General features: G+C 51.4%; 1 protein-coding gene across 1 annotated transcript; it reads right to left on the bottom strand.

The window, feature by feature from the left end:
- Positions 1-10,575: 10,575 nt before the first annotated feature.
- Positions 10,576-13,109, bottom strand: LOC123156979 (acyl carrier protein 3, chloroplastic). Its single transcript, XM_044575185.1, has 4 exons — positions 12,857-13,109; positions 11,659-11,757; positions 11,072-11,194; positions 10,576-10,883 (listed from the first exon to the last, which is right to left on the bottom strand). Exons 1-4 carry the CDS (start codon positions 13,043-13,045, stop codon positions 10,755-10,757), a joined length of 540 nt encoding a protein of 179 aa, XP_044431120.1. The 5' UTR covers positions 13,046-13,109; the 3' UTR covers positions 10,576-10,754.
- Between the last annotated feature and the right edge of the window lie 2,912 nt (positions 13,110-16,021).

The following is a 16,021-nucleotide window of genomic DNA, read 5'->3' as shown; positions in this document are numbered from 1 at the left end:
GTTATGTCATGGTTGATGCACTTGCCAGTGGATTCCATCTCTTCTTGGGCGGATCTGTGCCATGAGTTTGTTGGCGCCTTTACCGGAGGTCACCAAGCTCATGGCTAGGCGAGTGATTTACACATCATCCCCCAGAAGGAAGGACAAAACCTACGCAAGTACATCCAGAGGTTCAGTCGAGTGCAGTACAACATCCCCGACGTTCATCCTGCCGCCGTGATCAGCGCGTTCCATCAGAACATGCGCAATCGCAAGATGCGTGAAGAGCTGGCGATGAACAAGGTTAAGGATGTGGCCGAGCTCTATGTTCTAGCCGATCGATGCGCTCGTGCTGAGGAGGGAAGGAAGTACCCCGGTGAAGACGCCAGCGCGGAAACCGACTCCACGGATGACACCGTCACGTCGCCACCCCTGCGAAGAAGGTCTGGCGCCGCAATAGGAAGCGCAGGAGCAAGACCGTGCTTGCCATCGAGGGATCCGACGATACCGGCGCCACCAAGAAACCCAAGGCAAGTGACCCCGGCAAGGAGGTTGCCGGGTGTGCCGCTGGCCGGGCCTTGGCGGTTGCCGATAAGCCACGAGGCTCTGACAAGCAGTATTGCAAGATCCACTGCACCAAGGGCCACGATCTCCAAAACTGCCGGCAGGTAGAGCTGCTCGCCGAGAAGTAGAAAGTAGAGTACGAGCGGCGGGACAAGGAGAAAGGCCCAGATGGTGCCGAGGGATCCGGCTTGGCCGTCGCGGCAAGGATAATCAGCAAGAGAGGCCCGCCCGGGGCCACGACAAGAAGCAGGAAGACGATGATCATGATGAGGACAACGAGTTCGGCGACCACGAGTTTCAGAAAGGCATAGAGGCCATGTGCATCGATGGTGGCGCCTCACTGCATACATCCCACCGCCAACTCAAGTAGTGGGCGCTTGAGATCACAGTGGTAGAGCCATCATTTGGCGCACGGAAGCCGCTAAAATGGTCCAGCACGCCCATCATCTTCGACACCGAGGACCACCCTGACCGCACCACTGCGGTCGGGTGCTTGCCGTTGTTGGTTTCACCAACAATCCGCAACCTCAAGGTGACAAAGATGTTGGTTGACAGCGGGGCCGGCCTGAACTTGATCTCGCCTGTCGTGGTCAGAAGGCTACAGATCCCTGATGGAGACCTCGAGGAGACGGGCACGTTCTAAGGGGTTAACCTGGGGAGGAGCTAGCTAAAGGGAAAGATCACGCTACCCGTGACATTCCGAGGCGAGCTGAACCATAGGACAGAGAGGATTGTTTTTGATGTAGCCGAGATCCCCTTGCCTTACAATGGGATCCTCGGCCGCCCGGTGCTAGCCAAGTTCATGGCGGCTTCACACTACGCCCACAACATGCTGAAGATGCCCAGGCCGATGAACATCATCACCATCCCCTCTGACAAGAAAGATGCGCTGATCTGCGCCGACCAACTCTACTGGGAAGCAGTTGCAGCAGCTGCCGCTAAGGCACCTGCTCCTGCCGATGGAGCCCCGGGGGAGAAGAAGATCGGCGAGACCCCTCGCACCCAATCCGGAAAGCGCACCTCTTCGGGGTGTTGTGCTTCCATTGAGAACGTGCCAGAGAGCTCTACCGACAAGAGTAAGAAGTCCAGAGCTACACCACCTGAGACCAAAAAGGTGCCCGTCAAGGAGGACGGCATGGGGGGAGCGTTCACCATAAGCTCCACCCTCGACGGCAAATAGGAAAGCGAGCTCGTCACCTTCCTGCGTGCGAATGTCGATGTGTTTGCATGGCAAGCCTCCGACATCCCCGGCGTTCCCAGGGAGGTGATTGAGCACCACCTTGTTGCCTGTCCTCATTTGCAGCCCGTCAATCAGAAGGTCAGGAAGCAAGCTCTGGAGAGGCAGGAGTTCATCGCAGAGGAAATCGGAAAGCTAGAGGCAACAGGCTTGGTGAGAGGAGTACTCCATCTGACATGGTTGGCCAATCCGGTAGTGGTGCGCAAGGCAAATGGGAAGTGGAGGCTGTGTATTGACTACACAGACATCAATAAGGCCTGTCCAAAGGATCCCTTCCCATTATCGCGCATCGACCAGATTGTTGACTCCGCGTCTAGATGTGACCTATTACCATTCCTTGACGCCTACTTGGGATACCACCAGATCTTCATGATGAAAGAAGACGAGGAAAGACAACATTCATCACCCCATGTGGTATGTATTGCTTTTTACGGATGCCTTTCGGGTTGAAGAGTGCTGGCTCGACCTTTGCAAGAGCAGTCCAAATTGGTTTTGAACCCCAGCTACATAGAAATATGGAAACTTATATGGATCACATAATGGTCAAAACCAAGGACAAGGCGACCCTTGTGCAAGATCTAGAGGAAACATTTACAAACCTGCGCAAGATCAACCTCAAATTGAACCCTGAGAAGTGCGTCTTCGGCGTCCCGTCCGGCAAACTTCTTGGGTTCTTTGTGTCCTAGCGCGGGATTGAAGCAAACCCAGATAAGATCAAGGCCATCGAGCAGATTGAGGCGCCCAAGCGGATCAAGGATGTGCGTCGGCTCACTGGTTGCGTTGCCGCCATCAGTCAGTTCATCTCCAAGTCCGCGAAGCGTGCCCTTCCTTTTTTTCAAGATCTTGAAGAAGGCAGGGCCAGTGGAGTGGACCCCAGAGGCCGAGGCAGCGCTGCAAGATTTGAAGAGATGCCTCTCCTCTACCCCAGTGTTGGTCGCGCCCAAACCACAAGAACCATTGCTGCTTTATCTAGCGGCAACAAACCAGGTGGTTAGCGTCGTGCTAGTGGCGCAGAGAGAGGCTGACGAGGAGGCAGCGGCAGCGTCAACAAATGACAAGCTGAAACACTCTCCGGCAGGGCTTGATCCCGGCAAGATTGAGTCCCCGGCAGGGGCTGACGCCAGCACGACAGGACCCGCGCGACCGGGTGAAGAGGCGCAGAAGAGGAAAATGGTGCAGCACCCAGTGTACTTCATCAGCTCCCTCTTGCAGGGGGCTAGGTCGAGGTACTCAGGTGTGCAAAAGCTGCTCTTCAGCCTCCTTATGGCTTCGAGGAAGCTGTGCCACTACTTCCAAGCGCACGAGATCACGGTGCTCACCCGCCTCCCATTGCAACGGATACTACACAACCCAGATGTGACGGGGAGGACCGTGGAATGGGCCCTGGAGATATCGAGTTTTGGTTTGAAGTTTGAAAGCACCTCGACGATTCAGAGCAGAATCTTGGCGGAGTTTGTTGCGGAATGGACCTCGACGCCTGACGAGGAGGTATAGGAGACTGCTCTCCCCGGTAAGGGAACGAGCCGCAACTGGATCATGTACTTTGATGGTGCCTTCTCGCTGCAAGGCGCCGGTGCTGGTGTGATGCTTGTCGCGCCCACCGGAGAACACCTCAAGTATGTCATCCAGATGCACTTCCCTCGGGAGATGTCGACCAACAACACCGCCGAGTACGAGGTTTTGCTTGCCGGTCTCAGGATCACGGCAGACCTCGAAGTTTAGAATCTCATCGTCAGGGGCGACTCACATCTCGTCGTTAGGAAGATCAACAAAGATTATCAAAGCCCGTTGATGGAAGCTTACGTAGATGAGATGAGGAAACTGGAGGAGCGCTTTGACGGTATACAAGCGGAGCATGTCCCTCGGGCGGAGAACGACATCGCCGACTACCTGTCAAAGCGCGCTGCCCTCAAGCTACCTGTGGAACCAGGTACTTTTGTGCTTCAGTTAACCCAACCATCCATTGAGTCGACGACTGGGCAGAGCAAGCGGAGGAAGCTAGGCCCCGGCAAGTACTTCCCCACCGAGCTCCCTGGAGCCGCCGGCGAAGATGTTGCCATGGATGTCGATCCTGCCGCAGGGCAGCCGACTCCGGCCGGACCTCAGGTCATGGCCGTGGAGGCGGCCGCTCCCATGGCAGAAGAAATGCCTTTGGTCCTTGCCGTCGAGCCACAGGCTCCAGCATGGGCACAGCACACCGTCCGATTCCTTCAAAAAGGAGAGCTTCCTGAGGAGCAGGAAGAGGCAGAAAGAGTAGCCCGCCGGTCTGCTCTATACCAATTCGTTGATAACATATTGTACAGAAGAAGGTTGAATGGGATGAAATTGATGTGCATCTCCTGGGAGGAGGGACTAAAGCTGTTGGCAGAGATACACGCCCACATAGGGTCGAGGGCCCTTGTCGGCAAGGCTTTCCGGCAAGGTTTCTTCTGGCCCACCACCCTCCAGGATGCGACGGCATGAGTAACCAAGTGTGAAGCGTGCTAGTTCCATTCGAAGAAGCTCCATCAACCAGCTCAAGCCCTTCAAACTATCCCTCTCTCCTGGCCCTTCTCGGCCCGGGGGCTCGACATATTGGGCCCTTTCCCCTGTGCTGTCGGGGGCTTTGAGTACTTGTACGTCGCCATCGACAAGTTCACAAAGTGGCCAGAAGTGGAAGCAGTGAGGAAGGTAACAGCGCAGTTAGCTATCAAGTTTTTCAAGGGACTAGTGTGCCGTTTTGGGGTGCCCAACAGAATCATCACCGACAACGGCACACAGTTCACAAGCCGTGCCTTCATGCAATACATTGAGGATCTCGACAGCAGGGTCTGTTTTGCCTCCGTGGCACATCCACGGAGCAATGGCCAAGAAGAGAGAGCAAATGCTGAAGTCTTGCGAGGCTTAAGGACGAGGACTTTTGACAGGCTACGCGAGAGTGGAAGGCGCTGGATCGACGAGTTGTCGGCGGTTCTTTGGTCGATCAGGACGACGCCAAATCGAGCCACCGGCCAGACACCCTTTGCCCTGGTTTACGGGGCAGAAGCAGTTCTCCCCACAGAACTCATATACGGGTCACCTCGAGTGCTCGCTTATGATGAGCTTGAGCAAGAGCAATTGCAGCAAGAGGACGCAACGCTCCTTGAGGAAGATCATCTCCGGGCGGCTGTGAGAGCAGCATGCTACCAGCAAGCCTTGCGCCTCTACCATAGCCACAAAGTTCATGCCCGGAGCTTTGAGGAAGGCGACCTTGTTCTTCGGCATGTTCAGTCGGCCAAGAATTCCAACAAGTTGGCGCCGAAGTGGGAAGGCCCTTATCGGGTAACACGAGTCACCAGGCCCGGCGTAGTCCGGTTAGAGACCGAAGATGCCATACCAGTGAGCAACTCCTGGAATATCGAGCATCTTCGCAAGTTTTACCCATAAGGCGCGGCTACCGGGCCTCCCGGCAAGCCATCCTTTGTACAAGCCTTGCCGGCAAGGCATGTCACCCTTTGTACAAAGCCAGGCGCAGACCCTGAGCATAAATAAATGAAGCGCTGGCGCCCTAAGTTATAGCATGCATGCTAGGTTGAGTCTCTTCCTTGGTTAGGGTTGATAGTGCTTAGTGGCGGCTAACCCCTAACTTAGAGGTCGAGTGGGCGTCTCTCTGTTCTTCTCTGTCTTCTTTGGTTCGCTGGGCACATCAGTATTCTTGCCGAGCTATTCTGGAAGAAAGGGAACGGACGGGCGTCCAGACCCCAACAATCCAGAGTTGCCGGGGGCCGCAAGGACAAAGATCCATCCGCGGCAAGCCAAGGTTGCCGGGGGCTGCAGATCCAGATAAGTTCCCTATCCTCTATCGTGCATTTCGTTATGGACTGGGATACATGAAACCCCGTCTATCTCTGAGCTACCGTGCTCCCCCTTTTCGGCACCCAAGGGTTATCCCCTGGGTCTAGATTTGGTCGTAGCCGCGGCAGCAAAGAAGAGGAACGAGGGGCCTAAGCCCACCTCATCCCTGCCTCCGCCAAGAGCGTGGGAAAGGCCAAGCGAAGTGGGGGAACGGCAAGGCCTGTTGCCGGGCGAGAAAATGTTTGTCTTAAAGATAACAAGGATTCATTCCTTGTCGTGGGTTCCTCCCGCGAACGAAAATCCCGGCAAACATCCCTTTTTCATTAAAAAAATTATCCCGTACAGGTACAGTCCATACGAAATGAAAAACATGAAAAAGGGGGATTACAAGTTCTAAAGCTAACAAAGGCCCGGAGGCTTACAAGACTAAAAAGATATAAGGTGCCCGTAATCACTTTCTTGTCCCTCTCCTCAGGAAATGGAACAAGAAAGCAGAAGGGCAAAAGGGGCGCCTAAGCGAGCTACGAGTGGCAGAAGACACCAAGAGAACATCTCGGTGACCGTCCAAGGGCTGGATGGTGATGGCAGCGTCGGAGGCAGAGCTCGAAGACGAGGCGACAGGACATCAACACGCGATGAAGGCGTCGGTGCCCGCGTACTCCGACTTGACGGCCTTGCCGCCCGCCCTCTTCCTCTTCCGCAGCCTCCGTACGCCAGCCGCCCAAGGAGACGACCCCGAGAAGTTTAAGGAGCCGGCGACACGGATGATGGGGTCGCCGGTGCCGCTCGGAGCGGCGCCCGACACCTAGTCGGACCCGTCATCCTGCCGCCCGCCGCCCTCGTCGTCGCTGCCATTGTCTTCCTCGCCACTCTCGCTTGAGGAGGAGTCTTCATCGTCGGAGGAGCTCTCCACGCAGCACCTCATGCGGGTTCCAAATGCCCGAAGATCTTGACGGAGAGGCGGCCACCCTCCATTAGTTTGAAATGGAGAGCGAGCCCATCCGTCAAGCTATGGAGGCGAGCGAAGGTCTTCCACCCTCGGTGAAGATACATGACGTGAGGGGCGGGGAACTCGATGTCGACCCATGTGCCACTGTTCCCACAACCCCTCAAGTGTAGCCGCAGCACCTGCGGTGGATCCAACTCCATCTCCCGCGCAAATGGAGTCGGGAGGCGAAGGCGACGACGAGGTGGATGGCGCAGCCTGACGAAGAATTCACAGGGGTTGTCCCCGGCGTGGCCCTCCATCGAAGGAGGGGCTGCTGGAGGAGGCGATGCTGATCTGCCGCCCCGTCCTACTCTCCCTCGGGCACCAAGACGGCCTCGACCGCACCCCCTCCCCCTTCCTCTAGCGGCCGGCTCTGCCGCTACGAGCTCTTGGGGAGGAGCGATGCGCTGTCTGGCCGAAACCCTCGCCGCCACCGATGAAGCGTCGCCGCGCCCCCTCACCATGGCAGAAGAAGAAAGAAAGCAGGAATTGGGAGAGCCAGATGGCGAAAGGCTGAGGGGCACCGTTCCTCCCGCTCTCCTCTTTATAAAGGGGCCGGGGCGAGGCTCGGCCGCCCCCTTTCGGCCAATCCGGCTCCTTGAAGTGACTGCAAGCGGAGCCATCGACCGCCCTCCCCGCTCCATTGAAGGCTCATGGGAATCTACCCGCACGCACGCGACTACCCACGTCCCGCGCGCCTGCCATTCGCTCTACGTTATGCATGCAGCGAACGTGGCGCAAGGGGCGGGCGCAGTGGGACGCGTGGAACGATGGTTCCCAAGCGAGGGCAGTAAATGGGAGGCGGCCCTGCGGTCTCGAAGAGACATGCAAGCCGCCTCTTTACTATCCACCATAAGGTGACGCCAACATACCCACGTCATGCGCGCGCACGACCCCCACGTCGCGCGTTCAACGTGGGTCATGGGGAAGCACAGCGGACGGAACAGTGGCCACGGTAAAAATCCACCCCGACTGCCCGCGCACCGTTCTGGGCCTGGCACAACAACGTGCTGCGCTTATGTGTGGCCCAGGCCCGGGGGCTCCTGTCGGTGTACAAAAGTAGGGACTCTGCTTTTGACCCCTTTACTTGTGCACGGGCAGTGAGAGCCTCCCGCCACGTCCACGCGTAACATGGCAGGAAAGGGAAGCCGGAGAGAAGTCGAAGCCACAAGGAAAATAGAGCAACGACAAGAACCAAGGCCACGAAGATCAGATGGACGAAGCAGGTTTTCCCGGTAAGGACCCTTGCGGGGCAGCCTCAGCGACCCCGGCAAGACCCTTGTCGGGGCAGCTCGCCCACGCCAATCGAAGTGAGCCGCCCTTGAGCCCACCAGCGCTCGACAAATGCGTTGAGACAGGTCTCGGGAGGCACCTCCGTGGTGGCATGCAGATCTTTGTGAAGACATAAAGTGCTCAAGATCAAATGAGGATAGGAAGGCAAACCACCCTCACTGAAGAAACCCACAAGACCCCCGGCGAGATCCTTGCCGGGGAAGCCAGCGCGCCACGGCAAGACCCTTGCCGGGCCACCCGGCGAGACCCCCGCCAAGCGCGCCAGCGGGCCACTGCCAGGCCCGCGCCAGCCAAGTCTTCGTCGCCGCTCCCATGCAGCTGCCGACCCAACCAACTGGGCAGGCACCTGCGTGGCAACATACAATCCTTCGCGGAGGCTCCACCACCGCGCCACCTCAGCTGCCTGCCTGCCTACATGGCACCGCATGCATCGCTGGCCAGGGCGCGTGTTGAAGCAAGGAGGAGCGGCGACGGACGGGACGGGTCTCGCTACCGTCCCCAATAAAGCGAGAGGACACCTAAGCCGCGCATTAAATGTGTCTTGTCCTATAATACCAGCGATAAGCTCGCAACGCTGTAGCACTTTCCACCTCCTGTGTGCCACTGTGGCAGCCCCTTTCGGCTATAAAAGGAGGCCCATGGCACACTAAGAAAGGATTCGGCTCTCTCGAACCTCGCAACACCTAGAGGTAGTTCGAGAGCTCAAGAACACTAATACATCCATCAAAGCAGGATCGTAGGGTTTTACGCATCTTTGCGGCCCAAACCTGGGTAAATCCTTTTGTGTCGTCTGTTAGTCCCGCTCTCCTCACGATCCCCGCGCCCCGCAATCGTAGAAGGGATTTCAGTGATCCCATAGGTGCCGTTTCCCACCGACAAACTTGTACTTTCCACAATAATTACAATCTTCTGAATCAAATGACACTTCAGAAAATTTCAGTCGACTGAGACTTAGATGGACACAAAAGATTGTTAAACGCATTGCTCAAATATGCTTGGACTTGTTCTTCAGGATGAAAACCTAGATCTGAAATTTGTTGATTGGCAACCGATGACGGCGGCGCTTGAGCGTCGTTCCTTTCCAGAAGGCGTTGATGTTTAAGAACTTCATTGTCCTGATGGTGTCAAGAGATGATTGGTGTGGATATGTTCATTGCAATAGTTTTGTCGATCATTGTTTGGTCGGGTTTTTTTTTCTTCGCTTAGGCATGTGTTGGTGACTTGGTGTTGGTTGTGTGTGTCTCAGTTATGCAGAGGTCGGATGTGTGCTCAATGTGTTTATATCCACTTGATACTTCATTTTGAATTAATAAAACCCACCATTTATCCAAAAAAAAGATTACATACGTAGAGTATGCATGATGCGCAACCTTATCAAAACTGAACCAAAACCGAGATGTACATTAAAATACTCAAATATGATATTGTGTCTTGTTTCTATGTTTTGGATACCTTTTCAACAGTTTTTTTCTTTTTATATATATAGTTTGGATGTGAAATTTAATATAGGATCGCAACAGCCGACAAACTTCATTGGGAGAGGTTGGCAATTACAAACTTTTCAGATGACAAGTTTAGTTGTTGGATTGGCAATTTCTTCAGCAACACATGGCATTTTCTAGAAAGAAAGAACTTTTGTGGCAAAAAACGGCAGAATTAATATATAGATTGATTTCATGTCTTTCAAGACACAAAAGATTGATTTTGTGTCAACAATGTGAAAAAAAAACTATATAGTTTTCTTGATCATTTACAAAGAACTTTTCAAACTTGATATCATCTAGGGTTGGTATCACTGACATCTACTCATCCCTCTCCAAGAATCAATTGCTGCACTACCCATCGAACAAATACACACTAATCTTCACACATTGGTAAAAAGAAATCTCCTGTCCTCGAGCCCTAATAGAACATCTTTTTTCTAGAACCAGGCTTTACTCCTTTCCATTGCAAAGAACGGAAATAAACCAGTTCAAACGAAAGAGTCAGGAGGGAAAGAGGTATAGAGAGTTGGAGGAGGGAAAGAGGTATAGAGAGTTCTAGCACTACCAGGAAACCCACCATACTCGTTCGTTCTCAAAACGAGTATCATGGAACGAAAACCTGAGTAGCACGACATAAAATCTAGCCTATTATATTCTCAAAAAATCAGACTAAGTATCAAAACACAGTAGCATGCCAAGCAGATAGTAGGCATCCTCTCCGGGATGAAGCAGCAGCGAAAGAGCACGCCCGTCATCTCTTCATACAACGCATCTCCGAAATCATCAAGCACCTTGGATTGGTTGCTTGGCAGCACCACACATTTTCATCAGCTGCATTGTGCTAGCCCTGATCATCTCAGCTCCAGTACGCAGCTCTCCTTGCTGTAGCCTTGTCCAGTAGAGTAGAAAAGAGCATAGAGAAAATACAATTTCAAAAGAAGTCTTGATTTGTTTCTTTTCAGAAGTAGCTCGATTGCGCGCCAGCCATATAGCCCAACAAGTGGCTGCTGAGCTCACTGTATAAAACATTTTCTTTCCAGGGAGGAATTTGTGGCACCCTAATAGAACATCTGTTCTGCTGATCTCTAACAAGAAAAGGACACATCACAGATTCACAACACATGCAGATGCAGTTGGCTCGTACCCGCATATTCTTCTTTTTGGGCACAAAAGATGCATACATCTACATGCACCACAGCCGCACGAAAACTAGGCACTTCGATGTTCAACAGCTTACATACTTAACCAATTATCTTATTACACACAGCAGGAGACGATAGTCCTGAGAAAATCACCAACCCACCATATAATAACGACTATGGTAGAACAACAAGGATCAACCCAAGGTAGGACTACTAGCTTACGAGCTCCAATCATTACGATTTACGACCTCCCTTCAAGATGACTTCGCAGAGACAAGCTTGTCGATGAGCGTGGCAGCATCTTCAACTGTCGCAATTGCCTGCGCACTCGTCTCCTCCACGCTGATCTGGAACTCCTCCTCGAGGCCCATCACAATCTCGACCTGCATGACAGGAACATGTAATTATTTGCTCCAACAAATGAGTCATGCTGTAACTTCCCTCCAATTATGCTCTAACACCAAAAAACATCGCAAAAATACAACTCATTTCGATCCTTGAACTATTTGGCCAGGTTAGGTTAGGTACTGCTTGGCTCAAAACAAACATGAATGGCATCGTGGATAGTTACCGTGTCCAGTGAATCAGCTCCAAGGTCAGAGAACTTGGTGGTACCGCAAACTTCAGTGCCTTCAGGAACAGCAAGCTGCTTCTTAACAATTTCACAAACCTTCTCCACTGTATCCTGCTTTGCCTGTTGGCACATATTCAGAAAGAACTTTTCAGTTATGAAGGACATCCAAAATTGTAGCAAGCAACTATAAATGCGACACTGTTTAGTGGCTGATAAAATGCGACACACAAAGTACAAGCTATGTTGGTAAGTGGTGGTACAACAGGAAGAAGTTATCGGAAGTAAAAGCAGAATCACTTCAATAAATAAAATACTTGTCCACCGATTCATTGTGAATTACACAATGGAAAACAAGCGCTTCTAGAGTTAAGGAACACAAAGGTAATTCCTGACCACTAGTACATTTTTTACGAGACCAAATGATGTGACTTTTGGGCAACCTAAAAATTTATTTGTTCAAAACTAAAGAGAACTTGCATAACAAATTACAATTTTAGCAACTCTACAGAAACATATCACTGCCTTTAGCACAGTCAAGCAACTTCTCAGATATATTATGCATGAAGAGAAAGGAAAAAACTCACTGAGCAGCAAACAGCAAATCTCATCGGCACTGGCTGCAGACGAAGAAATGCATTGCCCCTCCTTGCACCAGAGAAAGAGAGCGAGTTCGTGTTGATTGCCTGGAATTCAAGAAACAAACATCTTGAGGCAACAGAACTTGTGTAAAGGAAAAGCACACTGCACTGTATTCACTATTTACTGATGAAAAATAATATTAACATGCTAGAACAAACATTCTTCTCAAAATTCTTCATCTGGCAATTCAGTATCCCACATCTGCACAGTGACCGTACGAAGAATATTTGCAGAGAAGATACTAACAGAAATAAATTTTACTAGGCACAAAAAAATGTTACCCACAAAGTTGTACTAAAGCAGCGTCAATTAATTTGGATCAGAGGGAATATGTGAGCATACAAGAGAAAATAAATAATTGTGTATAATATACATTGTACCTAGAATTTACAACCACATAAGTGACTAAATTACAAATGCACTAACCAACTAGATGGCCAAGAAAGTGTCTCCTAATAAGGAAAGGCAAGATACCAAAAGAAGATTTATATTCAAGGACCAACTTTTGGGACCTCTGGAGCATGCAAAGCAACAACCTAGTGCTAGCGTCCAAAATTCCAATACAACCACCAATAACACATAGAGACGCTTAAGCATACCATAATACCAATTCAATAATTCTACTAGAAAATTAAGTGCTAGGAGGAAAGAGTTATATTCTTTTTCGGCTGGCTCTAGTTCCACCATAGCAACCATTAAGTCACACGCTTTAATTGCACATGCAGCGATCTTAACGTGTAGTAGTAACTTGCTCTTCCTCTTTCTTGCTCATCAGTGCACAACCATCAAAGTAGTAACACCGTGTCTGCACCCTATCAATCAACCTAGCAGAAAAGTAGATCTGCCCAAGTCCAGCTCTGAAATGGGGCACAAAATAAGGTGCTCCCCGCGGTCCCAAAAAATAAAAACAGGAGTCGCTAAACCCAAATAACCACTAAATTCGCGCATCGTACAGTGCCAGAATAGGAGTACTAGAAAACAGCGTTCGTCGAACAATCCCTACTGATCACGCCTAGATCGGGCCGCCGGGCGAGCACGGATCGAACGGCACGAAAGCTAAAACCCCAGCAGGGCAGACGGATCCAACGTACGGACGACACAAGGTGGCGGATCTGAAGACGGGGCGTGCGCGCGCAGGCATACCTTGACGGGCTTGGCGAAGGACACGGCAGATCCGGCGATGGAAGCCATGAGGCAGCACGCGAAGGGAGGCGGCGAGCACGAAGAGCGTGAGAGCGACGGGGGATGGACTGGGTGGGTGGGGTGGGGTGCGGTGGAGCTGAGGGGAGAAGTGACCTTGCCACATTTATGCGCGGGGGAGTGATGGCGCATCGGGAGTATCGACGGCGGGGTCCACGAAGCGGCGACACCGGCCAGTCCGTCCTCGCCCCGGCCATCGCTGGCTCCACCGCGCACTTGGGCCGAGTAGTAATGACTTCTGTTGAGGTGGGTGGTGACGGAACGAAGGCCTATCTAGCCCAAAAGTTCTAAGTTCGAGTTTTTTTTTAACTTGTAGCTCATCAAGTGTTTATCTCACCCAGAGGAAAATGGCGTTGAAAACAGAGGTGGGTGCTTGCGATTAGCCGCGCATGAAAGCCTGATTCTCAAAAAGAGGAAAACGCATGAAATCTTAAGAAGAGAGGGAACCGGCAGTTTCAGTGACGCCTGTGTTGTCGGGGCACACTCATCTCGTGAACAGAAAACGAGATAGTGCTGCCGTGAGCAGTTCATACCTTTCATTTTCTATGAGTATCTTCCTGCTAGAAAAAATATTAATGTATGAGAAAGTCTCCACCGTAATGTTTTGGTGCGTTCGCCCTACAAGGCCCTTGCATGGCGACTTGCCAATTATCTGCTACAACAGTGTTTCCCGGCTCCGATGAGGAAGCGACGATGACGGCGCCTTTAGCTGGCTCCAATGCTTGTAGTTGTCGCTAGATGGTCTACAAATCTAAATATGATTTTTAATTTTAATATTTTTATACTTTCTTTACAGTTCATGAATAAATCAAAAGTTTTCTCGCCAAATAAAAGTCTCCACCCCGCAAAAGAGGTAAAAGTATCTTTCTAATCCCAATCTCAAATGCTTCTCTATGAATGGTAAAATAAAAAATCTCTTGTTTTTACAACAAACACTGCTTAGTTTTTCTTCTCCATCAGAAGTGTGTAATTGCAGAGGCCGGGGTCTTTCCCCTTCTCGAAAAAAAATCAAAAGTGTGTACTGACTCGCCATTGGCAGCACATCGAGCACTAATATGTAATATGTGCACCGCTAGCAGGGTGCCAGATGTATTGTGACATCTAGAAGACAGTGTGGGGGTGCCAGCTACACCCCCCCCTCCCCGGGGCCAACGTATACATCTTCGCATGGCGTTTAATGAAAAAAAATCCCTTGTGACTATGGAGAACAAGGCAAACAGAAAAGTTGAGGTCACTAATTTATGTGTTTTATGTGGCATATGGAATCCAAGGATACATTCCACGCAACGTGCAGGTGCCCACTCGCGTGTACGTTGTGGGAAGAGATGGTGGCCGCCATCAGCATGCCACACCTCGAGGACATCATCAACTCTGATACTGAGTGGGATTTGCTTCTTTTGAATGATTTTTCGGAAGAACAGCCTATGCCAGTGCTCATGATGTTTTGGCGGAACTGGCACGTTCGTAATGAGATTGTCCATCACAAGCCAGCACCAACCATCAAAACTTCTCGTAGATTTTTATGTAGTTACATTGATGACCTTCGATGAATTGAGCAACACTTCCATGACAACATCGCTAAGAGGAAAATGGTGGTCTTCTAGGAGCCGCATAGGAGACACACCAAGGGCTCGCCACGCCAGCTTCCTGCACATGGTCGCGGGAGCAGTTGGATGAAGCCACCAGTTGGCAAGACTAAGTTGAATGTTGATGGCGCTTGGCGAGAAGAGGACTATATGGGAGGTACCAGAATGGTCCTATGAGACCACACTAGTGTAGTCATCTACACATCTTGCAGGTTCCTCATGTCTTGTGCAAGTCCACTTGAGGCAGAGGCGGCAGCGTACTTGGAGGGTGACGGTGTCCTGGACTAGGGGGTACTCACCACGTCGTCTCCCGATCAGTTGGATTGGGCCGAGGATCCCCATGGTCGTATACTCATGGGCCAGTCCGAACAGTTGCCGCATACAAGGAAGATTCCACAAGACTTGGCGATCAAGACAAGGACTCCTCCCCCACCGGCGTATTCGGCTAGGACTCTTGTTATCCTAGGCCTCTGGTGCATTATATAAACCAGGGCCAGGCTAGTCGACAGAGATACAACAACAACAACCATTACAATCATACCATAGGCTAGCTTCTAGGGTTTAGCCTCCTTGATCTCGTGGTAGATCCACTCTTGTAAACATCCACAATATCAATATCAATCAATAAAACATCGTGTCCCTTGTCTCCTGTTACCATCCGCCTAGACGCACAGTTCGGGACCCCCTACCCGAGATCCGCCGGTTTTGACACTGACATTGGTGCTTTCATTGAGAGTTCCGCTGTGTGTTCGGCAAAAAGGTCGATGGCTCGCCTGCAGATCAACGGCGACTTCGGCATCTTCGTCACCAGCTCGACTGGTCACCTTGGTTCGACCAAGGACTGCGCCCTACCTCCGATCGTCATGTTCGGATGAGGGCCTTCATCAACATCTACTCCGATCTCTATCAAGATCATGGAGGAATCATCCAGAGAGCCCGGGGGCTCAACGTCAACATTGCCCTCTGGCGACCGTACTGTTTTTCTGGACAGCGAACTTGAATCCACCGTCAGCGCCTTCTTGAGCGTCGGTTTGACAATTGCTTCGGTGGAATTATGCGGAATTAAGTCTACAACAACCCTGCAAAAATTTCGTCGAGTTCCGATGGAGGAATCTCCGGCAATCTCCGATATACCGGAGCCCTGTTGAATCTGGACGAGAATCCGGACGAGTTTAGGGCGTGGTGTCCGGCATCTAGATCGGATGTCCTTTGGAAGATCCAACCGTTGATTTGCTGCGGAATTACCATATCTACGACCTGCCAAAAATTCAGCTCGATCCGACCGTCCAAACTCCGGGAAACTTCCGATTAGTGAGTCACTTTTTGGATCTACTTTCTACGCGAGAACGAATCCGACCCAAATTCATCTTCTTTATGAACGGGATCTCGGACATCCTTTTTGAAGGAAGTTTTCGTATGGGGTGTTGTGTTTTATTCTCCAACACATCCTAGTAGTATTAAAAGTATTCTTGCAGTACGAACTTCAACGTCGCGCCGGTGTCAAACCAGCCCGACAACATCA

This window comes from Triticum aestivum, chromosome 7B (genome assembly GCF_018294505.1).
Source record: "Triticum aestivum cultivar Chinese Spring chromosome 7B, IWGSC CS RefSeq v2.1, whole genome shotgun sequence".
NCBI lineage: Eukaryota > Viridiplantae > Streptophyta > Magnoliopsida > Poales > Poaceae > Triticum > Triticum aestivum.
The sequence above is the reverse complement of the archived record's forward strand: the minus strand, read 5'-3'. Positions and strand labels throughout refer to the sequence as shown.

Bases quoted from the DNA above. Each gene is read 5' to 3' on its own strand.
- LOC123156979 (XM_044575185.1), bottom strand. From the start codon at position 13,045: ATGCGCCATCACTCCCCCGCGCATAAATGTGGCAAGGTCACTTCTCCC. The intron at 11,195-11,658 runs GTGAGTTTTTTC...ATGTGCCAACAG, and splicing joins GATTTGCTGTTTGCTGCTCA to GCAAAGCAGGATACAGTGGA. The intron at 10,884-11,071 runs GTAACTATCCAC...CCTGTCATGCAG, and splicing joins GAGCTGATTCACTGGACACG to GTCGAGATTGTGATGGGCCT.